Genomic DNA, 25,405 nt, shown 5'->3' on the forward strand with positions numbered 1-25,405 from the left:
TGGAATTATAATACAAAAAATGTATACGATCAAATGACATGTTTTTTTCATTAATTCATATTCTTGACTGAGGAAATGCTTTGTTCAGCATTCTAAATGTTCTTCTCTGTTTGCCACACAGTTAAATGGATAAGTATCACATACATATTTAACATGTGCGATGATCAGAATGGAAGGGAAAGAAGTGCTCCAAGCTCCTTTAGCTAAAACCAACCTGAACCAAGAGTGTCTTCCTATGACAGAGCATTGAATGATTTGGCTAGTCACTTCTAATAAGTAGGTTATCTTCTGCAGGTGAGACTTTATGAGGGGTGAGAAGTGAGAGAATTTCCTAAATTGGTGAGGGCCTCTGGCTGCTGGTTGGCACCCTCTGGTGGCCAGAACTACACCTTGCCACATGCCACTATATCGGACACATCCTACTCATAGCTGTTTTCAATTGTACTTCACAATAATGTAACAATATCATGATAATACACTGACTGGAATTTCTAAAATGGCTTGGCTTTTTCAGAACAAACTTAGTTTTATCGTACTCAATGGTTAATAATGTAGGTTGTGAAACAATCCTGAGCTAACATACATATAGTGTAAAGACTAACATTATATCACTTTAAAAAGTTTAATTTTATCGTGTGTGGGGTGAAATGGTCAAAATAAGTGATACTGTGGATTATTTAAGGGGTGTGCTGTTGACAGGTATAGTAAATTAGCCAGATGCCCATGCAGACTACATACCAACAGTTTAATAAAGCTCAGCAACATTCACTTTTTTTTTTTAAGTAAACAAAATGAGGTCCCAATACTCACAGAAGTCTCTATACAAAAACACAATCTCGATAATGCTACTCAAGAGCCAAGCTTCTCTGTCAATGTTGGACACCTGAGAAACAGGACAGTAAAGAAATTAGCAAATCAATGAAACATTGGGAAATATTCTCACATAGCCAGACTTTTCACTTCTCTCTCTCTCTCTCTCTCTCTCTCTCTCTCCTTCTTCTTCTGACTCACACACTCATTTACACATTCAACGGACACACTGGAGGTAATGTACCTTTGACAGCTAAAGGAGGATGGGGGAGAAGTCACAATGGAACGACACGTCTGTGTGAGTGTGCGTGTCTGCCTCCCTCCGGCTGGGTTGGCTCTGTGAGGGCCCTGGCTGGGTCCCCATGGTCACCGAGTTCAGGGGGTTGCCATCTTTGGTCAGAGGGGTGTGGAGCGGGTAGTGTGTGTTTGTGTGAGTGTGTACATGTGAGTGTGTGTGAGGGAGGGGCGAGGTGCTGTAGTGGGATGCGGGTTGCAGGTGGAGGGACAAGCGCCCCGGACCCTGATACACTGCAGGCTGGGGTGGGGGGGGATCACTGGAACACAGACGTGACTGCACTGGGAGACAAACACACAGACCACATGCACACACACCAAGACATGCACAGGAAACAGAAACAAAAAACAAACGTGGGTAAAGATGAAAACTTCTCAACCAAACTTCCTTTCAATAAAACTGTGTGTGTGTGTGTGTGTGTGTGTGTGTGTGTCTAAGCATGCTATGTGTGTGAGACAGAGAGAAGAATACACAGCATTGACATTTTCAGTTGTGGCACATTTGAGGTATCTGTTGGTAATTTTCATGAGATTATGTGAGAATGCTAAAATCTGATTACTTTGTTCCCGCCAGCGGCGTGTGGGTGCGTATTTACCCTGGTGCATCTGATTGTTCTGTTGGCAGCAGGCGGGCACCAGGCTGTTGGGCGTTGGCAGAGTGTATGCCAGCTGGGTAGGGGTGTGTGTGTGGCCTGTGTGGGCCGGGCCGTTGTTGATATATGTGGGGTTTATATAAGAGAGGTTGGAGAGGTACTGTTGAGTGAGTGTGTTTGTGTGCTGCAGCGGCTGGGTGTGAGCCTTAGACTGATAGTGCATTGTGTTTGACATAGGAACAAAGGCAACATGGTGCTGGGGGTCCATCTTCAGTGAGGAGAGGTCCGTGTAATTACTCCTACAATTCAACAGGCATAACAGCCATGAAACACACACAACACCGGATTGCACAACAACAGCAAACACCCAAAACATCACAAAAACTGCAGTTCAAATCTCATCATGATACAAACAAACTGTGGGATTAGAAAACTCTCATTATTAACTGAACTGAATACTGTTATGGTGATGTTCACATTTAAGACTGTTCCAAATCTCTCTGGGGAGGGGGGGCATTTAGGGGAGTCTTTTTCAGAAGTCAGGGGAAAGATGCTTTGTTTTACCCTAAAATTACATTTTTGAAATGGAGACTGAAGAATTATAATTCTTGAAATTGAGGGGAGGGGACCAATTTCCTCAGCAATTCTTACACCTCCCCAATACATCTGTAAAGGTTCCTGATGCAAAGAAAATTTAATATATTCCATAAATGATGGAGACCTTAAATGTGTGCACCTTACCACGTGTCAGCAGTAGGCAGGTTGAGTATGTGTTGATTAGGGTCGAGCGAGAGAGACAGAGAAGCTCGACGCAGGGGAGGGGGACTCTGCATGGGAGGGGGGCCACCTTCTGGAGAGACATACACCTGTCCAATGCGTGCTACAACAGAGAGAGACACATACACCTGTCCAATGTGTGCTACAACAGAGACAGACACATACACCTGTCCAATGCGTGCTACAACAGAGAGAGACACATACACCTGTCCAATGCGTGCTACAACAGAGACACATACACATACACCTGTCTAATGCGTGCTTCAACAGAGAGACAGACACATACACCTGTCCAATGCGTGCTACAACAGAGACACATACACCTGTCTAATGCGTGCTACAACAGAGACACATACACATACACCTGTCCAATGTGTGCTACAACAGAGACAGACACATACACCTGTCCAATGCGTGCTTCAACAGAGACAGACACATACACCTGTCCAATGTGTGCTACAACAGAGAGAGACACATACACCTGTCCAATGTGTGCTACAACAGAGAGAGACACATACACCTGTTTAATGCGTGCTTCAACAGAGAGACAGACACATACACCTGTCCAATGCGTGCTACAACAGAGACACATACACCTGTCTAATGCGTGCTACAACAGAGAGACAGACACATACACCTGTCCAATGCGTGCTTCAACAGAGAGAGACACATACACCTGTCCAATGTGTGCTACAACAGAGACACATACACCTGTCCAATGCGTGCTACAACAGAGAGAGACACATACACCTGTCCAATGTGTGCTACAACAGAGAGACAGACACATACACCTGTCCAATGTGTGCTACAACAGACACATACACCTGTCCAATGTGTGCTACAACAGAGACATACACCTGTCCAATAGGGGTGGGGAAAAAAATCGATTCTTCGATTTCTCTCGATTCTCTCTAGAACGATTCTGTCTCGATTCAGAAAAGTTCATAATCGATTTTTTAATAAAAAAAAAAAAAAAAATTTAAAAATATATTTTTTTTTTTTTTTTTTTTTTTACACTTTCATTTTGTGTTGAAATGCAAGCTGCATCGATTATTGCATTGTTCATATAAAGTCATAATTGTGACAAGGAAAAACTTTTTCTCTAATAAGAAAATAGAGAAGGTAATTCCTCTGTTGATCTTCTTTAATTATCAAACACAAAGTAGGAAGTGATTTGAGACTCTGAGTAGCAAACTCAAATGTTTTAAAAATCGCGATGCATCGATAATCGTTTTATCGGTTTAGAATTGATAATCGATAATCGGGTTAGAATCGATAATCGGTTTAGAATCGATAATCGGTTTAGAATCGAATCGTTGACCTCTGAATCGGAATCGAATCGAATCGTGAGGTGCCAAGAGATTCCCACCCCTACTGTCCAATGTGTGCTACAACAGAGACAGACACATACACCTGTCCAATGTGTGCTACAACAGAGACATACACCTGTCCAATGTGTGCTACAACAGAGACAGACACATACACCTGTCCAATGTGTGCTACAACAGAGACAGACAGGCCCATTCACCCTTGATTGATTGATTCATATGCACCATTCTATTTCACCCACACTGTTAGACTGATGTGTGTTACAGAGAGACAGACAGACTGATGTGTGTTACAGAGAGAGAGACAGACTGATGTGTGTTACAGAGAGACAGACAGACTGGTGTGTGTTACAAAGAGACAGACAGATGTGTGTTACAGAGAGACAGACAGACTGATGTGTGTTACAGAGAGACAGACAGATGTGTGTTACAGAGAGACAGACAGACTGGTGTGTGTTACAAAGAGACAGACAGATGTGTGTTACAGAGAGACAGACAGACTGATGTGTGTTACAGAGAGACAGACAGATGTGTGTTACAGAGAGACAGACTGATGTGTGTTACAGAGAGACAGACTGATGTGTGTTACAGAGAGACAGACTGGTGTGTGTTACAGAGAGACAGACTGATGTGTGTGTTACAGAGAGACAGATGTGTGTTACAGAGAGACAGACTGGTGTGTGTTACAGAGAGAGACAGACTGGTGTGTGTTACAGAGAGACAGACAGATGTGTGTTACCGGCTGGGCTGGTCAGGCTGCCTATGAGGGAGCTGTAGGGTGGAAGGGTCGGTGTGTGGGCGGGCGGCTGGGGAAGCACTGACGGAACAGTCCCTGAAAAATAAGATGTTCTGGAGGCACACACACACACACACACACACACACACACACACACACACACACACACACACACACACACACACACACACACACACACACACACACACACACACACACACACACACACACACACACACACACACACACACACACACACGTTATTCAAGGCATCAGTGTGACCATTGTATGTCCATGTTAGTAAGGTGATCTCAATCCTCTGAAGCACCACCACAACATACAGAGAAGTCTACAGTTGCTAGTAGATGGAAGTTCAAAAAAGGAGAAGCTCAAACTAAAGTGTGTGTGTGTGTGTGTGTGTGTGTGTGTGTGTGTGTCTGAGAGGATGAGGGACCTGTGTGTGTTGTTGTTGTGTGTGTGTGTGTGTGTGTCTGAGAGGATGAGAGGCCTGTGGGTGTTGTTGTGTGTGTGTGTGTGTGTGTGTGTGTGTGTGTGTGTGTCTGAGAGGATGAGAGGCCTGTGGGTGTTTGTGTGTGTATGTGTGTGTGTCTGAGAGGCCTGTGGGTGTTTGTGTGTGTGTGTGTGTGTGTGTGTGTGTGTGTGTGTCTGAGAGGAAGAGAGACCTGTTTGTGTGTGTGTGTGTGTGTGTGTGTGTGTGTGTGTGTGTGTGTGTCTGAGAGACCTGTGGGTGTTTTTGTGTGTCTTCAGTGGTTCCTTCCCTGTTTTTCGCCACTTAGCACGGCGATTCTGAAACCACACCTGGGAGAGAGGGAGATGGAGTCCTTTCATCAGCATTTAAAGAGGGTTAGGGTTAGAGTCCTTTCATCAGCATTTAAAGAGGCAGTACAGCCAATATACTTGTCTTGCAAAGATCAAAAACACAGTGCACAATACTAAAAGCTTGCTAACTGACATATTTCAACAATATATTTGGTGATGTCTTGTTGTAAAGGCTGTTTGTGGGATTTTTTAACCAAAGCCTAAAACTAAATTGTGAAAAGCCTGGGTGGCTAATTGGAATGACTGCTGTGTTCACCAGAAATGTTGAAAAAGTAAAAGGTCAAATCAAATCCCACTAACCATGATCCTTTGGGGTGTGACTCCAACTGATGCAGCAATCTCCCTTCTCCTGTCCCCATCGGGGTAGTGATCATCCTGAAACAAGCGCTCCAACTCCTGGAGCTGATCTAACCACATGCATGTCAAAAACACACAGGCATACACATTCAAGCACATTATGCCATAGAGTAGCCTCCTTTTCCTTTTCCGTAGGCTTATCATAGACAGACAGAGCCAAGTTTCATAGTGTGTGTTTCTCATTTATTTAATTTATTGACAGTCTACCCCTAGTGCTACAAAGGGCATTTTTTAATACAAAAGAAACGTTTAATTCCTTTTGATATTTGTGGCCACGCACAGGCCCACTCACCTGCTGAGTACAGTGTGCGCGTCTTCTTCTTGGGCACGGGGGGCAGTGTGGCGTGGTCTGTGGGAGGTGCCTGTGTTTGAGTGTTCAGGGGGTGCATTGGGGGGCCGTGGCCCGTGAAGCGTGTGTACTGGCGGGTGGTGTACACCTGCGTCAGCTGGACCTCCATTGGGGGAAGCATTGTGCTCACTTCCAGTGTTTGAGAGGGGACGCCCGCCTGGTGCTTCCCCACAGAGAGGGCCTCAGGCTGGGCATCGGGAGGCTGGAGTGGCTGTGGGACGTGTCTGAACGCCAGGCCTGCACTCATGCTCTGCTCTAGAGACTGCTCACACACAGACAGCACACTACCGAGGCTTATATCAGTCTTCACTCTCTCCTCTCCTCCACTCCCAGCTGTTCCTTTCCCCTCCATGTCTGTTTCCTCTCTCATATTTCCCTCCATCTTTCCTCTCAAATATAACATCTCTCCATCTTCCTTTCCTCTCTCTTTCTTTTCGGACTCTTCTACATGCTTCATCTCCTCTGCCTGTTCTGTTCTCTCCTCTGACATTTCTTCCTGCCTCTTCTCTCGGTCTTCCTCTGTATCTTTGCTCATCATTGCTGTGGTGATTTCCCCACTGATCTTCTCTTGCTTCTCCCCTGCTTTTCCCATCACAGGTGTCAGGATGCTATTCTGATGTCCATCCTTCTCTTCCTTATCATCTTCTCTCTCTTCATCAGCCTCTTGCTTTCCTTGGTAATAGTCTTCCTCTTCCTCATCCTCATCACAGATCAGGAACGGACTACCTAAAGGCAGCAGGCAAACCAGCAACGTAAACTTCCCAAGCACAGCAAAAACAACTATCAGTATTTTACATTTGTAGAAGTGTAGAGCAGGAGCCTCCTCACATGTGCACGTTGACAACATAATTCACCATCTTATTTCAGGATAGTGATAAAGGATACAATGCTGCTGAGATTTGGGTCAAGGCTAATGCCTTTTGGCCCATACTATAATAACAATACAAACATGGTGTCAATGTGTAATATAGGCCTAAGGGTCAGTGATGTTGCTAGGAGTTGAAAACATTTGGTGCTTAGACCTGCACTTTTTTATTAAATTCTGGCATCTGCGGGGCACATTGTCTGTCTGACTCATGTGAACATTACCCCATCCATACATGTTACTCATCGCCTGTCTGACTCATGAACATTACCCCATTCATACGTGTTACTCATCGCCTGTCTGACTCATGAACATTACCCCATCCATACATGTTACCCATCCCCTGTCTGACTCATGAACATTACACCATCCATACGTGTTACTCATGGGGGGAACATTCCACCCAATATTCAAATCAGTGGAGTTTGTCCCACCCAGTATTTTGCTTTCAAAAATATGAATACATTTGTCAGGAGAATTTGGTTCTCATCTAACCTACTGACCGAGGGAAAAAAACAACAAACTTTAGTCGACAATGCAATGAATTCAGTTGGATACGCATAAATGTCGCAAAGTGTGTTAACATTAACTCAATATACTATAGAGAGACTCTGACTTAATGTTTCAAGAGCAGCAACAATGCAGCCCAATGCAGCCCAGCACCAGCAAGCTCAGCCCAGGAGCCAGCACTAGAGCACAAAGCAGAGCAGTCCAGCACACAGAACTCGCATAATGGTGACCACATTTTGTCCCCTCCCCAGCTTTTTACAGTAGGCCTGCACCACAATATATTAGAGGTGCATTGTGTAGCATTTAGCTGCATCTTGTAGTGAGGTTGCTGAATTGCAACCAACTGAATACCCCTCCCTTTCAAAGTGTGTAAAAGAACCTATGGTGGCCCCCTTTCCTTAAAATGGGTAACTAATTGTTATATTGGCATGTTTGAAATAATCAAGACCACAGGAGTTGGGTTTTGTTGGGCGCACGCAGTAGCCTAGAGACGTGAAGGTTGTATAAAAAGTCCAAGTGGATTTCAACACCAGCTGAATGTAGTAGCCAGGTGTGTAATAAGCAACGTTTCAACCTCTTTACTCTCCTCATAGATTCACTAAAGGCTTTAAATTAGGCAACTGCAGTAATGTGCAGAATCCAAGTAGTTTCCAGCCGCCTTAAAATAATTGTATTTGGACAATTTATGTGTGTTTAATAAATAGGCCAAATTGAAACAGGTGGTTAAGTTAACGGGTGCATAATATGAACAGAACTATGATTGGCCCAGAAATCCTTTTTGCAATGGCTGGTCAGAATCATGACGGAGGTGCTGCGCGTGAACATAAGTGCAGCTGTGAAAGCCCATTCTCCAAGCGATTAGTTAGGTTTCAGATTAATATGAAACACCTGTGTAGGACTCGCATAATTGTGATTTAGATACTTCTGAAGTAAAACCATTTTTCAGGAATGTTTTTGCTATATTTTGTAAATAGATTACAAATAGGCCTAAAATGTGTTCATGTAGGCCAAGTTAAGAGCAGCCGAAAACTGTAACCTAAACCACCTTTAAATTTGTTTAACATGTAGCAAACTGATATTGTTCTCATAGCCTATGTCGACCAATGTGTATATTTTGTTAGAGAAAATTTCTTCCGCCAGTAGGCTAGGCCTATTTGGTGGCCATAAAACGTAATTAGTAATTAATCCAATCAAAATTACAACATTTCCAGCTCACGTGTCCCAAGGGTTAGTGAAATCATATTATGAAGAAAAAAAATACATAGAAAGTAGGAAACTGAAGAAAGTTAGTCTCGTATGCCTTGCATTGCTATAGCTTGATTGATACAGGCTGTAAGGTTTTTACTTCTGGGGGGCGCAGGACCTCACTCATGAGTCTGACCAGCCATTGCAAAAAGGATTTCTGGGCCAATCATAGTTCTGTTCATATTATGCACCCGTTAACTCAACCACCTGATTTCAATTTGGCCTATTTAATAAACACACATAAATTGTCCAAATAAAATTATTTTAAGGCGACTGGAAACTACTTGGATTCTGCACATTACTGCAGTTGCCTAATGTAAAGCCTTTAGTGAATCTATGAGGAGAGTAAAGAGGTTGAAACGTTGCTTATTATACACCTGGCTACTACATTCAGCTGGTGTTGAAATCCACTTGGACTTTTCATACAACCTTCACGTCTCTAGGCTACTGCGTGCGCCCAACGAAACCCAACTCCTGTGGTCTTGATTATTTCAAACATTTGAAACATTTAGTCATTAATATAACAATTAGTTACCCATTTTAATCAAGCTACAGTCGCCATCATGACTAGCTATTTAACTTTCTAAGCTGTTAGCCTCTGCTCTACCTACTCTCCTTACTCAACTTCAATAAAGCTTCCAGTTAATAATGCAATTAGCTTCATGCAAGTCATTTAGTCATTAAAGGCGATGATTCACTTACCGAAGTCGTGCACGGACATATCTTCTTCCATCCGGCCTCATGAGCAGTGTCCCAGGGCGTAACCAGCAATCACAATTAAGCTCAGCAGCCTAGGTACTTTGCACAAAGTCTGTGAAGACCTGAGACCAGCTAATACCTTGATTAGACATTTACGGTCGATAGTCTTCCATTACCACGTGACAAACGAACCTCACCTGCCAATCATACTCCCGAGCAAATCGTGTGGTTGAAGTCGGAAGGTTAAAAAGGATGTAATGGACAACTGATCAAAGTTGCCTGTCCAAATCTGACCGCGAAAGTGTTTCATATCGTGTATATAGAACATTCCAGACAGCTGTTTTAATCAGTTTTACCTGTGAGGTTTAACATAGATGTCACAAGAATATCACATGCCAAATCGTTTTCTCAACATCTGTTGACTTGTAGGTGGTAAAACCATACATATCAGTTTCATAGGCATAGTGAGTAACAGCCCATGTTTTTTGCAGGCTTTTACTTTTTATTTTTTTTAATTTTTTTTATTACACCCTCTGTTGACAAATTAGTGAAAGACAGTGGCCTAACTCAAAATAGATACATTAATTTGGTCAGGTGCTCCAGAATGATCTTGTACCCCAGAGATGTAGCCTACTCATGGCAGAGATGTGCAACTGAACTCAGATGGATTCAATGCCCTCAGCCCTCAAGACACCTTAGTTGAACAGGAGAATTGTTTTCCTTAGCAGTTCTGATCAAATGGCAGATTCCAGTGTTTGATTTTTTGCTCTTTCTTCCATGCCCAGGTAGGGGTAGCCTACCTGCTGTACAAAGATATTTAAATTGCATAACATGCTGCAATCTTTGTCTTTTGGAACTGTAACCACTGCCTTTCTGTGTAATGAATTCAGGTCTTCTTTTAACGCTTTTGAGAGTTGGGTTTCATTTGCTGTGTTTGTTACTGGGCTTGAACACATACATGGTTGGGACTTGTATATTTAAAACTGAGCTAACTTAAGGCAAATTATTCAATTATGTTTTAAAACAACTTTATAACATTAATGACAACTAAATCATGTTTATGTGGGCAATATTGAAGAAGCTGGTTGAGTAATTTTGTTTTTGGAGAAAGTTTGATTTTTCATTGTATATTCAACTTCATGTTCTCAAAATCTCTAAAAATACATATGTGCAAGAAGATTGTCTTGATGATTTCCTGTAATTTTAACAAATCAATTTCACTAGTAATGCTGTGCTATTGTTTGTTTAAAAACCAGAATTTCTTTACTCAAAAGAGTAGGCCTACATCTGTAGAGAGAGGAGGAGATTACATAGGGGTCATGAATAGTCCATCAACTTTTTCTACTATCTACTGTGATCTTTGCTTTTTCAGTCTTTATTGTATAGCTTACAATACATATCATTTTGTTGCCAATGATTATCATAAAATGTAGATTAGACGTAGGCTACTTACACCACTGGCCATTCCATGTTTTCCATAGCCTACACAGGTTTTCATTGGAGTCTTCTCTACGAAAAGCCTATGAAGCTACAAATCACAATTAACAAGAAGAAACAAATATATGTTTTTTATGATTATGTATTATGCAAAACATAGCACAATAACTTTTAAGCATAGTAACAGCCTCCATCTCCCATTTGCTGCCAGTCACTTTTACTGCCTTGTTTTCCACAAAAACGAGGCATCGCTGGCAAGAAATACCTCACATAGACATCATGTTGCTCTGCTCTATGCTATGGTGAGCAGGGATCGTGAGTTGTCTGTGGTGGGTATTTATTGTACAAACACTGCAAAAACATTTTTTTTCAATAACTTCACTCATACAGATTGGAAGTATTGTAGTGTGCAAGGGGGTTGCGCGCTTCTGTGTGTGTGTGTGTGTGTGTGTGTGTGTGTGTGTGAGTAGGTGAGACAGCTCCCATCATGCACTGCGAACGAGGTACCATTGTGAGTGGGAGTTGCATTAATAAAGCAGCATTTCCCAAGGCCGCCACTGATTGACTACCTCAACACCCGCTGAAGGCAACTGTTTGGAAAGACTGTGGAGGAGAATTTCCGGGCCCCTGCTGATGTGCCTTCCAATAAACTGCTCGGGTTGTTCAGCCAGAGCACAGGGGAATCTGGGCCCTTCTCTTTTCAGGACATTGTTGAAGATGGACCTGGTCCAGAGGAACAGGTGGTTCAGCCTGGGCAGCCCGATCCAGATGAGGTTGACGAGGTGTATCAGAGCGATGAACCCCCCTCTGCCCCCACTGTCTATCCTCCAGCCTTAGTGTGTAGCGGTGTCTACTAGAATTAAACACAGTGCAATGGTTGCTGCAAAAAAAAGAATGTATACGCATTCGAACTTACCGCATTCGTATGGATTTTTTAAAACAGGAGGATGCCTGCAATCCAAACCCTCTTCCTGGCTTTCAGTTATGTAGACAGTTATGTGTTCTGATTGGTCTAGAGTCGCTGCTCTTTTGAACGGCCCTCTTTCGGTGTCCTCTTTGAACCAGGAAATGGGATGCCATTGGGGTTTTACTAGACGCACGCCAGTTGAGCCTTGAGTGTCATGGGGCTAATTCAACGAAATACTGATGAAGGAAGGTGCCTGAAAACCTCAGTGAAATGTTCACACAGGCAGCTTTGTTGTCGTTACATCCTGCTGCTCAGGTTTTATGTTTTGGCAGTCATTATGTTGTGTTTAGCACCTGTGGGATACATGTTGAAGGGGGGCCTTTACGGATCCTAGAGCACAACATGCGGCTGTCACCAGCCAGTTGTGCATTGTTGTTGTATCCTGTTGCACAGGAAGTATTGTTCTATTCTATTAATCTATTCAAATGAAAGCATGTGTCTATCCAGTCCCCCCAGGATTTTAAGATCTTGCGTTTTGACAGATTTACGCAAATTCAAGTATTTCCCATAATTTAAATTTTCTCTTATATTCCCTAAAAACAACGGTCATGGAATTTCTGCATTATTTACAATTGATTTTATTCAACTCAAAATCACCATATTTATAACCACAATTTTGGGGGATTTTTTCTGCAACAATAACAATAAACCCTCCCAAGATCCTGAAGGGAACCACATTTTTTGGAATTTCCACAGGAAACTGAAAACAAAATCCCCCTTCTCATCGTTTGCACTGGATGGAATGGAGTCTGACTCACGTAGCCCTGCAAGAGCGGGAGAGAGACAATGGACTCAATATATGGTTCTGGGTGCATTGGTGAACTTGGTGGTGGGCTTATGTTTATGTAAAAACCCACTTACTATGTTATCCATGGGACTAATCTGGGGAGGGCTCCCCCACTTCAATGGTTGGGTCCAACTAGGGCTGATTGGACCAATTTAGCCTAAAGGCCAGGACTATTTAAAGGGTGCCTTAAAGGGGGGCATCAGAGAAGGAGTGAGTATTTACCCCCCTGTGAGGTGAAGTGAATACGGCGTATCTGTGTGACTAGTTTTGAGTACTGTTTGTATTTATGTTTTGTTTTGTGTACATGTTTGGGGTCATTGGAGAGATTCCCCTTGTAAAATAAATAATTATATATTTTTTTTATCAAACTAACCCTTACCTGCACCATTTTCCCCCCCGACTTCACCACCGACTCAAGTTAGCCCACATCCCTGTTAAAACTAGTTTCCGATTCGTATTGGTGGATCGTTACACCCCTAGTTAGCAACCTAACAAGATGGGTTGGTTGTCAATCTAATAATAATCCAGCACAGATTGGTGAATGTCCACCTGAACCAATATGCAGGAGCAGGACTGATTTGTTGTCGTTGTCTCCTGCAGATCAAAGGAAGATCTGTAAAATATATTAAATAAATACATATTTGGTCATTTAGTCTGTACTTGCAAAATGATTGAGAAGCAAAATATAAGATACAAAGTGACATAAATGCCTGATTTGTAAAAATGAATCAAAAAAACATAAATGAATAAATATCAGTTGAAGTTTTGTACAGATTTGTAAAGATGAACAATGAACCTCAACATACGTAAGGTTTTGTACAACTGAACCAATAACAGTGGAGGTTTTGTGGAGATTTGTAAAAATGAACAACAAAACCTGAACCTAAGATAACATACCCTAACATAAGTATGAACTTACAGAAATGAACTGATTGAAAGAACAGAACTGATTGAACTACAACTAATATACTAATGGAACTTTAAAAGGCTTTATATAAATAGGCTTAGATAGATATAATTAAGTCTATACAGAGACAGATACAGTTATTTACGGTTTTCCAAACCCCCATTCAACCTAGTTGGGGTTAGTTAGGACACCGATGTTACTCGCTACCTGGAAATGACGTATTACATCCATCCACCAATGAGCTCGTACTGCACCTAATTCGAATTGTTTCTTGGTAGCTATCGCTAGCTAGACAAGAAAAAAAAAAGAACCGAAGGAGTTGAACGACCGATTGTTTACTGTTTTCACAGCCTCTCTTGGTGGACATACATTGATCAGACGTAAACTAACGACTGCCGATTGTAGAACAACTGTGGTAAGCGTTAAGTTGGTGACAAAAAATACAATCGTTTGCATTTCTCGCCCCCTGTGAAGAAAAACAGCCCGTTGTTTGGTAGCTTGCTAGCTATCCATTCGAGCTCTTATGTGCTAACGTTAGCTGCTAGGTTTGTTTAACCAGAACTGCAGGCTTGACTTTTAACTTTAGGATTACTAGCTAGTAGTGTACAAAATCATCAAGATGACTGTAACATAGCTAGCTAGTTAGCATAGCAGAGACAGTTAAACTGCCTCGGTATTGGTAAACATTCTACATGTCATGAACTATGCTAGCCAATTCGCTTTTTAGATGGTATACAACCGTTAGCTAACTAGCATAGTTTGCATCAGTTTAACCTGTATAGGTTAATATACCATAGTAAGATCTCGAATGTATAGCTAGCTTGCTACCAAATTAATTCAATTAAGAAATTAATTCTTATCATCTATTGATGCCATGCTTTGACATATTTAGAACGGACACGCCTTCCTTTCAGATTTGTGTAAGTTGATAGCGGATTTAGACAGGCAGAATGCACAACATTGCTGATACAGGTCTTGTAAGGACAGGTTGACCCTAATGTTGCACTTCTTGTCTCTAGCTGGTTCGGTACTATCATGGCACGAGAGCGGGGGACGCAGCCCCAGAAGAAGTCCTTCAAGGAGAGTCTGGATGACATCAAAGAGAAGATGAAGGAGAAGAGAAACAAACGCTTAGCAAGCGCCTGCGCTGTGAACAGAGGGAAGCCCAAAACTAAAACAAATGGTGAGATACAAAGCTTTGATATATGCCATCACAACAATAAGGCCACAGTGTCTTCCTTCATGACGACTGATATGGAGTGATCCTAAATATTGCCGAAAAATTATTTCCCAAAGATGTTTCTATTTATGCAATTGTCTGTGGTTCAGTTCAGGTAAAGCCAACTGTGCTGAAGGGTGTGCAGGAGAACAACAAATGGCTGGCTCTTGCACTACAGGCTGAGAGGGACAAAGTGCGGCAAGCCCAGGGGGTCATACTGCAGCTGAAAAGAGAAAGACAGGCCCTCTTCTTTCATCTGCTGTTACTGAAACGAACGGCACTCACAACGCAGGTCAGTTACAAGCTGGCACATTAACATGTTGAAATAACTTTGATTGTTGATTGTACTGGGGATTTTCTTCAGTCAGTGATTACACACATTATTTACACTGGTATGGGTCTTTCTCCCTTCCTTCAGAGTTCCACCCCTGAGGCGCGTCAGCTGGACCCTGGCTCTTCTTCCTCTTCCAGGTCAGCACATATTACAGTTTTTGTTCATTGTGGTTATTAGCAGCTATGATGTGAAAACATTCTGGCAAATGTGATGCATACACGTACAGGTACTAAACCTTTTACACACACGCATACAGGTATGTGTGTGTGTGTATACAAGGTTTCGTTTTATGAAAAACCATATTGTTTCAGACATGAGACCTGTGGTTTTTTTTTTAAGGAAACCTTGTGTGCAGTTTTAGACTTACCTTTACCTACCTTTGTACACAGCAGTTCCTCACTAGATTTGCTTCAACATAGCCATATTTTTCTGAATGTTTTCTACTGTGTGTGGCAGCTGTCTATTGGGGTCTGAGAAAGGAGCAGGACGTGATTTGTATCCTGAAGACATGGCAGCACAATCACCTGAGGCTGTCAGCACAGGTAGGGGGAAAAAATTGTCCTCCTGACAACCTCTAAGCTAAAACACACCAACGCTACAAAAACAAGTTTGAAATACGCCTTAAAGTATAGACTAGTGTAGGCAAGTCTGTCTAAACCCATTCTGAATCTAATCAATATAGATGGGTGTGAATAACAGAAACCTCCGGAATACAGGAAGGGTCTTACGGTTGACTTTGTAGAGCACATTCTGATAACGGTAATTTTCACTGTCACTGTCTAATAGCACTGGAATTCTAGTAAAGTCTGCTTGACGTATACACCAGAAATAATAGAAATAGACACCTTGGTGGACTGACATAGAGTGGATGTTGACCAATTGCTGTCAACTTTGAGCTGTGGGCATGTCTCCATACAGTCACCTAATCATAAAAACACCCAAACAAGTAATGGTGGGATAAAATATCAAGACAGCGATATATGTGCTTGCGGTACATTATCAATACAATGACAACAAATAGCAATACATTTTGTTTTTCAAACTCAGGACCGTTCTAAACTAATTTATTCAAATAACCATAACAGTCATTCAACACAATTATAATTAGCAGCAAAGAACACCTTTAACAGTTACTGGCTGGGTTTACAGTGCCCCTTTACAACGTTTCTATTTAGTAAAATAGCATAACTTTTCTTGTGGTGTGATTCATCGATATTGTCAGAAGATTATAATATCATGGATTTAGCATTACAAATGATACTATTACACTGAGCAGTTTCTGTCTGTGAAAATGTCACTTCTACACCTTTTACATCTGTCTGTGTGTGTTTGTGTGTTTTTACCCTCAAGACTCTCATTACCATGACAACAAATCTTCAGAGTTACCGCCAAACGTTGGTACAAGGCGTCGGCGTAGAGCTGAAGGACGGGGGTCATTTAGTGACCCTGCTAATTCACCTACACCTGCCACGGAAAACGCAGGCCCTCAGAACCCAGAATCTGGACTGGCTAAAACTCAAGAGGAGACAGAGGAGGAGACGGGACTTAATGACTGCAATGAGATGCTGGAGACTTGTCCTGAACCAAGCAATGTACAGGCTAAGGTGCGCCACAGCCCCGAGCGGCCCAAGAAAAGACGGCGAGGCCCCAAACAGGCGGCTCCCAAAGAGACATCTCAGCCCTCTCCCCAGGTGAATCAACCCCCAGCACAGATCCCTGATCCCCCTTGCCCAGTGAGGGGGAGGCTGTTGCTGACGGTCCCGCATACCCGTAGAGTGGTTGCTGCACCGCTGAAAAGGCCCTGGGAGAACAACAAGCCCCGAGCGCGCTCCAAGAGCCGAGATCGCAATGGCAGCCGCGGCACACAAGCACAGCCTAGCAAACATCAGAAACACCAAGGCCCCAACCTCAACTCCTCCCTGAACATGAATGACTCGTTTGACTTTGACTGCGAAGAAGCAGTGCACATGACCCCTTTTAGAGGGGGGCCCAAGACAGATGAGCGCGAGACTGAGAGAGCTCAGGACCCACCTCAAGAAGACACTCCGCAGACTAACAGCTCTCTGTCTCTGTCTGAGGATGAGGAGGGAGACGACAGCCTGTACATTCCTAAAAAAAGAGCATGCAGGAGGCAGGAGAACCACAGCCCCCCCAGACGGGCACGTTCAAAAAGGAACGCTGCGCTCCAGGGGGCTAAACAAGGGAGAAGGAGCCAGGCTCATACTGTGGACATCAAGCCCCAGCCCCACACAGTGGACATCAAGCCCCAGCACCAGACAGTGGACATCAAGCCCCAGCCCCACACAGTGGACATCAAGCCCCAGCCCCATACCGGGGACATCAAGCTCCAGCCCCACACAGTGGACATCAAGCCCCAGCCCCACACAGTGGACATCAAGCCCCAGCACCACACAGTGGACATCGAGCCCCAGCACCAGACAGGTGGGCACACATTTCTGATGTATTCTTAAAAGGCTTGGTTACATGAAACTGAGTTTCAAAATGTGACTAACTAACTCTTTTCAAAGGAAAGTGAAGGGTTTTGAACAGATTTTGAACTAGCAATCTGGTCATTGTTTAATAAATCCATTTAATGTACTAGTTTCAGAAAGGAGGACTGAAGCAGACACCGCTGCCCTCACAGAATCCTCTTGCAAAGAAGTGCGAGTCCCGGAATCCACTAGCACAAGAATCCAGCCTCAGGAGTATCTTTGCTCAGAATCACCTCCCGATTCTCCTGTGTTCTACTCTGAGAGACTTGATCTGTCAGAGCAGAGTGAGGCCTCAAGTACAGGTATGTCTAGTCACCTACTCGACCACTTCCTCTTCTTTAAGACCCCAATATACAGATCCTAACTTTCCTACACATCACTGCTTAGCCTTTTATTTATCTTTGTGTGAAATGAATGTGTATCTTTCAGCAATCCTGGAAGGAGAAGAGCTGGAGCCTCAAATGCCAATTTCTTTTGAGATGGAAGAGGAGCTACTGTTGGTTGGGGACCCGCTATGTGGACTGACAAGCCGAAGCCAGTCTATGGGCCTGAAGAGAGAAAAACCCTTATTGAAATACAGGAGATGTGCAGGCAAGGACCATTTGTATCTTATCAGTATCCATTATTGTACGGGTACTCCATGCAAAATGAAGTGTTTAAGCTCTTCAGAGGTAGACAGAGCACTTTTTTAGTGCTTCAAACTTATTCAAATTCATTGACAGATTTTTAGCAAACGTGAAGGGATTGCAAAGAAATCAACGCCAAGATGGAAATGGAAACAGTCTTATTCAACACATTTTCTGTTCCATTAATGAGCTCTTGATGTGTTAACATACATTTGTAATTCACATTTATTCATTAATTATGAGTTTGTTCATACTATTTGATTTTCAATTTGTGGTAGTGGTGTTTGTGTTACAGCACACCCTCTGTTGTGTTTCTGCAGGTGGAATAGCGGTCCGGTCGGCTGTTGGCGTGGCTCTGACTGACATGACCAATCTCTCCCCGGCAACACGTCGTGCCCTCCCCTTTGCTCAGGACCGTGCGGTCCCTGTCCACTCCCCTGCCATCCGCAAGCGCAGATGCACCGCTGCTGTTGACTACAGGCAGCCCACGATCAACTCGTAAGCCTCTCCGTGCCTTTCTGTGCCTTACTGCTTGTGTTGATGGTCCCAGATCAGATTCAGGACATTTGTACATGTTCTTAAATAGATTAAATCTGGCCTTATCATAGATATAAAAAAAATGACATAAAAATATTTTCAAACTTCCTATAAGTACATGTCACAATTTTGAAGACCATCTCGACAAGTTAGTGTTTAGGGTAAAGATAACCTAAACAACATGGCTGCACTTCAACTTAGACCAAACCTTGACACCCCCACCCCCAATAGTGTCATAGGAAATACACATGGAACTCTAGAAAACAGTGAACAGCGTTTTAAACTGATCTGGGTTCAGCATCTACAGGCAACTTTTCCCTACACATAATGGAGTTCTTAGGGTAACAATAATACAAAGTAATGACCCTGACCATGGCTCTCCTTTCTAATTTCTTCTCTACAGGAAGCTGAGACGTGGTGATAAGTTCACAGACACAAAGTTTCTCCGCTCTCCCATCTTCAAACCGAAACCTCGTCACTCACTGAAGAAGGTGTCCAGTCTGGGAAAATATGACGAGTCGTTTGTAGGATGACATTGACCACTTTTCTGTGCACATGTTTGTTCCCTTTTTATCTCTGTCCTTTCTAAGACAACCATGCGTTCCTTTAACATTCATTTTACCTTGTATCATAACTTGAAGGTTATCATTAAAGTTTTATTGAAACATCAGAGTAGAAGAGAGCCCTTTTGTCTGAGCCCACAGCTGAGAAAATGTTTGTTTATGTGTATTATGTGTATTGTGCTGTTGATTGGGCAGCCTAAGTATTATGTGTCCAGCTTGTGCTGAAATGTGAAGAGTCCACTTCTATCACCATTGATGAGTTAAAGACAGAATAAATGGAATTCATCAGCTAGCTAGTAAGTTGGAAGGCAAAGACATCAAATGTAAAGCATGAGCATATGAAATGAATTATGAAATGGTATGCAGCATACACAGGCTATTTGCCATGCGTCAATTAAACTAGTGATTTGAGGACCATTCAATTGGTTTTATGGATGTGTGTCCCAGGGCCAATTATGGGCCTTGGTGGATTCTTTTGGGTGAATGGGTGAATTACGTGAGAAGAAAAAATAAAATTTCCTGGTAATGACTGCACCAGAGCAGAGAGACATGTCCTGACCACGTACAGCCACTTGAAAATCATATTTTTCACCATAAACAAATTGGTCACGTGCAGTGTTTGGCAAAAATGAATGAATCTGCTGGCAAAACTGAGTTGGCTGTTGAATAAGATAACAGAAGGGTTGATTGACAATGAAGGAAACCCGTAGTTGAAGGTGCCGCAGTAAACGAAAAGGAAAGGGTAGCAGCTAGGGCACAGCGTTAGGGCCTACAGAGGAAATCTTAGGTTCTAAATTATAAAATGAATGTGAGTCCTGTGTGATACAGTTCTATTGGCTAATGAGATTTGCTTGCATCAACATTACTGCTACATTTTTGAAAGTTTTTTATGTTTTGTGTTCACAAGATTCTGGAGCAGATAATGTTGTTACGAGATTAGCCCGTGTAGTCAAAATATGGGCCAACGCTGAAACCGATATCTAAAAATGTGATTAATATTACACGCCACACTTCATCAATGAATTGCAGTTGTGCAGAAGGTCCTTCATCCTTCGTTCAGGACTTTGTCGCTGACTGCGCACGCTCATTTTGAAGGCGGAAGGAGTATCAACGCTAAACGGAAGTGGCCTCTTTCTTTCTGATCTCGGACTGCAGACATGGTAGGCATTCGACGTTTCACGGCGAAAATATATGTTGTTTTACTTGAAATCTATAAGATAATTGCTTTCTACACATCATACACCTGATGTATATGACCGTAAACTGACGGAATTTTACACTTGGTGCTAGAATTACCGAATAATCTCTAGTTTATTTGTTGAAAGTTTTGGGAGTAGTTGACGTGCTGAATGCTTCCCCGAAACGTGGTCGTGGAACCAGCTAGCCATTCGGTTTACTAGCAAGCTAATCACTGTGTTGCTGTGCGGTGTCCTGTCATGGTAGACTCGACTCAGTTAACGTTACTCACAAAAGCGAATCGAGACATAAAAATGTAATGGCCGCTTAGGGCAACGTTTTTGTGATCTAAAGTTGAGGTAGCTCTTCAATAGAAAGTGGTTGATTTTTAGCATTAGCCAACTAGCATCCAAGCTAACGTTAGCTAATGTGGAACAGGCTATTCTCAAACTTAACGTGAACTCAATGCTGAAGTATTGTCTCGGTGTGCGTGCGTATGTGGTTGATGGGAGGACCTGGTATAGTTATTATCGGTGCAATTGTAACTGCATGCCAAGATCGTGATCAAAGTTGTGAATTAACTGTGCTATGCTAATATTGTGTTGACTTCATGCCCTTGTGAGATGGCAAAGGGATAGTTAAAAGACCATGTAATTGTTCACGTTGTGAAGAAAACATAATTTGATAATGGCAATGTTTCTCACGTTGACATACAACCTTACCACATCCGCTGACTGATCCGCCAGCCCTCCGGCATGCCGTGTAGTTAAGGGCCAGTGTTACTTTGGCTCTTACCATGTCTGACTCCAGATTGCATCTTCCAGGTGTTCAAGCGCTACGTTGAGATCGGCCGCGTCGCCTACGTTGCCTTCGGGCCCCATGAGGGTAAACTGGTGGCAATCGTCGATGTCATTGACCAGAACAGGGTAAGTAAAGTGACTGCTCATGTAAGGATGGAATTGAATGGATGTTGACAATATAGACATATGTCAATATATGTTGAAACGAACAACAATTTTAATATTGTGGATATCAGTTCTGAATGGAATTCCATTAGTTGCTCATTTTGTGGTGGCCACTTATTATTCCTTCATGTAGTTTGCATTAAGCTTGTGGTTATGTACCTTCAACATATGATGAGGAGCATTACCAGTACACACCTCCCTGTCCAAAACTGGCAAATTGTAATTGGATGAATTCTACATAGTTGCAGTGCAAGCTCACTTTAACATATTGTTATGTCTTGCGCATGCTATGAATTATTTTCATTTTATATTTGTTGACCTTTTTTATGTTGAGTGAAAAGCCCTGAGTAGAAATGTGTTGACCTATGATGTCTTTGAGCAAGGATAGTGACTGTGTTTGTGTCTGTGTGACAGGCCCTTGTGGATGGTCCTTGCACTGGCGTGAAGAGGCAATCGATGCCTTTCAAGTGCATGCAGCTTACAGACTACGTCATCAAAGTCGCACACAGGTGAGCATCCTGGACAGAAGTAGAAAGATTATTCCACTGGAGAGATTCTAGATCAAAGGCTCTGCCCCTTTTGTCACTCCTGAAATGACAAGACTAGAATGTAATGAACAAAGATTTCTTGCTTACACCCAAAGGAACAGTTAAGGGGAAACGTAAGGATTTTTCAACCTGTGCCTTTTTTTTTGTATATAACATCTTTTTGGGTCCAAACTTTTACTGAGGGCAATTAACGATCGAAATTGGACCGATATTGAGTTAGAACGCTATGACGACTACATAACGGCTAAACAATGTAATCCCATGTGCCAAAGTGAGCTGCTTTTTTTCCCACTACTGACGGCCTCATAATGTAATTAGAAGTGTCTAACTAGAGATAGACCTGTGTCTGTTAACCTCAGTAACTGTAAAGAAACTAGAAAATTACTTCTCAATGACTAGCTCCATCACAAACTTTGATTGCAATCTTGATTATTCATACTAATGTAGAACTATTTATATTGCTTGCTGGACTTTTTTGTCACGTTTATAAATGTATATATTTGTGTTTATTTAGCGTTGGCTTGTGTATAAAAAGTTGAATGGGCATGCGTTCAAAGGCGTGATTTATTATAGCTGCAACACACCGTGGGGCTATTTTATTGTCTCCCGATTGTTCCGTCAATATTCATATTATTTTTCCGTTAAGGCAGGAAGTTTATGCTTTGATCTCAGATTTCCAGCAGCATCATCAGTAAGCTAGTCGATAGGGCTCCATTACCCAAACCATCTCCATGACAAGTTAAGGAACGGCTAGCAGATAGTCGCAGGGCAAAATTCACAAGTTGCCCAATGTAAATAAAATTGCATGAAAAGAAGATAGGCGAATGCTGTAGGCTATAATGGCAATGTGTTCTAGGCAAACCAAGTCACCCAAGTTGTTTGATGCACTTTGTAATATATTAGTGACAACCCATTGGTGTTACACCCCTATTAATAATGATCACCAGTAATGTAAATGTACTCCTACCCTGCATGCTGAGGTGCTTTAGGATGTGCAGGTTGGCCATTTGGTACTCAAGTATGTAATGGTTTCTTGTGTTTGTTTCAGTGCTCGCCAGAAGTATGTGAGGCGTGCCTGGGAAAAAGCAGAGGTCGACAAGAAGTGGGTGGAGAGCAGCTGGGCTAAGAAGATTGAAGCCAGACAAAAGGTAACGATCCCACTGACTGCTTTTGTCTACTGCTTTGGAACACGTTCAAGATGACTTAGGGCCTCTTCACTGGAGCATTGATGTGTCGTTGTCATGTTACCATATTTATGAGCAATACGAGATTATAAATAGCATTGGTAGATTTGCTGGTGCTATACAAAGCAACCAATGAAATAACCGGTCAGCAGAAGGAAAGACTTGGCTGTAAAATGAAGTGAGGGCAAAATGCTTTTCTGGTCACCAATCTAAAACTCATTTTAGTAAGAACTAAGTCAAATTATGGGCTCACCACCCCATCCAAGCTTTGTATATCACTTTTTGAATTAAGGTTGTAGATATTCACCTGTAGAATATGGTTATTACACGCAAACTTGAAACTTGGCAGTAATGGCTTTTGGAAACAATACTGTGCTCTAAAGGTATAGGAGGAGTTTTAAGAATTTGCTCACCAGAGCAAAAGGCTTGTTTTGAACTGAAAAGCCCAATCTTTTTTTTAAAGTTCTGAATGGTGTACCAATTCTTAAATCTCCCCATTCATAATTTGTCCACATTGGACATGGCTGGTAGAATCTGAGTGGATGCTTCAAGGAGGTGTTTTTTTTTTTCTGATCATTTGCTCATGTCTCAACAGAGGGCCAAGATGACCGACTTTGACCGTTTCAAGGTTATGAAGGCCAAGAAAATGGTTTGTACTTCTCAGCACTTGAGACTTATTTTTCTTAGTCAAAGTAACTATATAATATATTAAAGGGATGGTTATTAAGGGGATGGTTTACCTGCGACTTCCATTTACTTGGCCTGTGTGATTTGGTAGCTTTATGCAAAAGATGAGTAATCACATCCAAGATTTAAAGTAAAGTATTTTCACGTTGTGCAGTAATGAATGTTGGAACTACTTTTCCAAAAATGTGCTGAGCAAAACTTCAGGCCATTTGAGTGCAGGCCACTTGAAATGTAAAAAGCATTGAATTCGTTAAATACTGTATTGCTTTGCTTAAAAAGGAGTTCCTCCATAAACAGTCCCTCATTTTTGTAGATTTCTTTGTCCCTTGAGTTTTTATTTAGGGTCTCCTTGCATTGATGTCCATACTAACATATCTGCTGTTTTGTGTTTGCAGAGGAACAAGATCATCAAGGTTGAAGTCAGGAAGCTTCAGAAGGTTGCAAATAAGAAGCAGTGAGCTTTTCTAACAACAATAAAAAATCTTAATTGATTCTCTGTCTTCTAGTGTCTATTATACCCCCCTCTTCCTCCTCCCAGCATAATGGTGTGTATATATAGAGACCGGTACACACTTTCAGCATTCAAAATGCGTATTGTAGCTCTGAGGGCTCTTAGACTGAATGAACATTACTGGTCAGCCAGTAAATGGTAACTGAAGTAGAATATTTTCAGGCGCACCAAATTAATTTGTCTTTTGCTGCAACTATCTTCAGTAAATAACAAAAGGGCACACGTGGATATCAGTTCCTGTGGAAAGCCCCATAAGACACTTACACATCATGGAACAGGAGAGGGCACCGTCTGCATAAAAGAACCCAGTGTGATGTAATGAGCTACTCTTCAAGGTAGACACAGTGGTGTAAAGGAGTGTAGATATGGCGTTCCCTGACAGAAGTGTGAATAATGAGGGCAAAATCAAGTGATACTCTGATACCATTGAAGGATTCAAGTCACATTGATCATATATTGTTCATATTACATACAAACAGCGCAAAAAGTAAGGAAATCTGTATTCGGTAGATTATTTCTTTGTTGTAACAATGCTTCTTGGCAATAAATCTTACCGTTGTAAAGCCTGTTTATTTCCCTTTTAAATGGTGCCACATTTGTAAGGAACATGCATTTGGGGGATGAGGAGCAGAGCTGAGTATGTGGGTTGCGCCCATGAAAAATGTGACAATTAATGTACAGCCATCAATTAGGCAAAATATCTTTTTAATTAATTATAAAAAAATTCTAAGGTTATTTTCCCTGTGTTCATGTTAAGGGGGTTAAGAATAATCTTAGGTTAACACAGTGATGTATACATCACTACCAAATACATCTGAATGATAGAAACACAAAATGTAGATTTTTTAAATAAAAATATGACATTAGGGGTCCCTTGAAATCCCTTATTCTGAAATAAAAAATCACACTGCTGACATCCCGACTTCCTATTTCCTAAAGATATTTCAAGATGGGCATATAGTTGGTCCATTGTTTCTATGCAATTATCAGACATTTTTGCATTTCATATAAAGCATTTTACCTGTAGGGAATTGCAAAAAAAGAAAAATACAGAGCAAATGG

The 25,405-nt window shown here is 42.1% G+C and overlaps 3 protein-coding genes across 4 annotated transcripts; 2 read left to right on the forward strand and 1 right to left on the reverse strand.

The window, feature by feature from the left end:
• Positions 1-727: 727 nt before the first annotated feature.
• LOC105907738 lies at positions 728-10,236 on the reverse strand. The gene is made up of 9 exons (XM_031586236.2): positions 9,407-10,236; positions 6,028-6,810; positions 5,679-5,785; positions 5,281-5,357; positions 4,542-4,651; positions 2,439-2,577; positions 1,701-1,996; positions 1,055-1,386; positions 728-883 (listed from the first exon to the last, which is right to left on the reverse strand). Exons 1-8 carry the CDS (start codon positions 9,435-9,437, stop codon positions 1,064-1,066), a joined length of 1,866 nt encoding a protein of 621 aa, XP_031442096.1. The 5' UTR covers positions 9,438-10,236; the 3' UTR covers positions 728-883; positions 1,055-1,063.
• Positions 10,237-13,755: 3,519 nt separating this feature from the next.
• On the forward strand, positions 13,756-19,381 carry sgo1 (shugoshin 1). Of its 2 annotated transcripts, none has more exons than XM_012836028.3 (10): positions 13,756-13,916; positions 14,521-14,684; positions 14,831-15,012; positions 15,139-15,191; positions 15,511-15,596; positions 16,405-17,496; positions 17,657-17,848; positions 17,976-18,137; positions 18,493-18,670; positions 19,113-19,381. In XM_012836028.3, exons 2-10 carry the CDS (start codon positions 14,537-14,539, stop codon positions 19,240-19,242), a joined length of 2,223 nt encoding a protein of 740 aa, XP_012691482.2. In that variant the 5' UTR covers positions 13,756-13,916; positions 14,521-14,536; the 3' UTR covers positions 19,243-19,381. The 2 variants fall into 2 exon arrangements, with proteins under 2 accessions (XP_012691482.2, XP_031442415.1); XM_031586555.2 differs by having other exon boundaries at positions 16,405-17,467; positions 17,655-17,848.
• A 942-nt stretch (positions 19,382-20,323) lies between these two features.
• rpl14 (ribosomal protein L14) lies at positions 20,324-24,324 on the forward strand. Its single transcript, XM_012836049.2, has 6 exons — positions 20,324-20,432; positions 21,273-21,374; positions 21,828-21,922; positions 23,010-23,109; positions 23,741-23,794; positions 24,228-24,324. The coding sequence occupies exons 1-6, from the start codon at positions 20,430-20,432 to the stop codon at positions 24,288-24,290; spliced, it is 417 nt and encodes a 138-aa protein (XP_012691503.1). The 5' UTR covers positions 20,324-20,429; the 3' UTR covers positions 24,291-24,324.
• The last annotated feature ends 1,081 nt before the right edge of the window (positions 24,325-25,405 follow it).

Source organism: Clupea harengus, chromosome 19, assembly GCF_900700415.2.
Source record: "Clupea harengus chromosome 19, Ch_v2.0.2, whole genome shotgun sequence".
Taxonomy (NCBI): Eukaryota; Metazoa; Chordata; class Actinopteri; order Clupeiformes; family Clupeidae; genus Clupea; species Clupea harengus.

Excerpts from the sequence above, each read along its gene's own strand:
- LOC105907738 (XM_031586236.2), bottom strand. The coding sequence starts at position 9,437 with ATGGAAGAAGATATGTCCGTGCACGACTTCG. Across the intron at positions 5,786-6,027 it reads GCGCACACTGTACTCAGCAG|ATCAGCTCCAGGAGTTGGAG; the intron begins GTGAGTGGGCCT and ends GCATGTGGTTAG. Across the intron at positions 2,578-4,541 it reads CAGCCTGACCAGCCCAGCCG|CACGCATTGGACAGGTGTAT; the intron begins GTAACACACATC and ends TCTCTGTTGTAG.
- sgo1 (XM_012836028.3), top strand. The coding sequence starts at position 14,537 with ATGGCACGAGAGCGGGGGACGCAGCCCCAGAAGAAGTCCTTCAAGGAG. Across the intron at positions 15,192-15,510 it reads GGCTCTTCTTCCTCTTCCAG|CTGTCTATTGGGGTCTGAGA; the intron begins GTCAGCACATAT and ends TGTGTGTGGCAG. Across the intron at positions 18,138-18,492 it reads GAAATACAGGAGATGTGCAG|GTGGAATAGCGGTCCGGTCG; the intron begins GCAAGGACCATT and ends GTGTTTCTGCAG.
- rpl14 (XM_012836049.2), top strand. Across the intron at positions 21,375-21,827 it reads ATGTCATTGACCAGAACAGG|GCCCTTGTGGATGGTCCTTG; the intron begins GTAAGTAAAGTG and ends TCTGTGTGACAG. Across the intron at positions 23,795-24,227 it reads TTATGAAGGCCAAGAAAATG|AGGAACAAGATCATCAAGGT; the intron begins GTTTGTACTTCT and ends TTGTGTTTGCAG.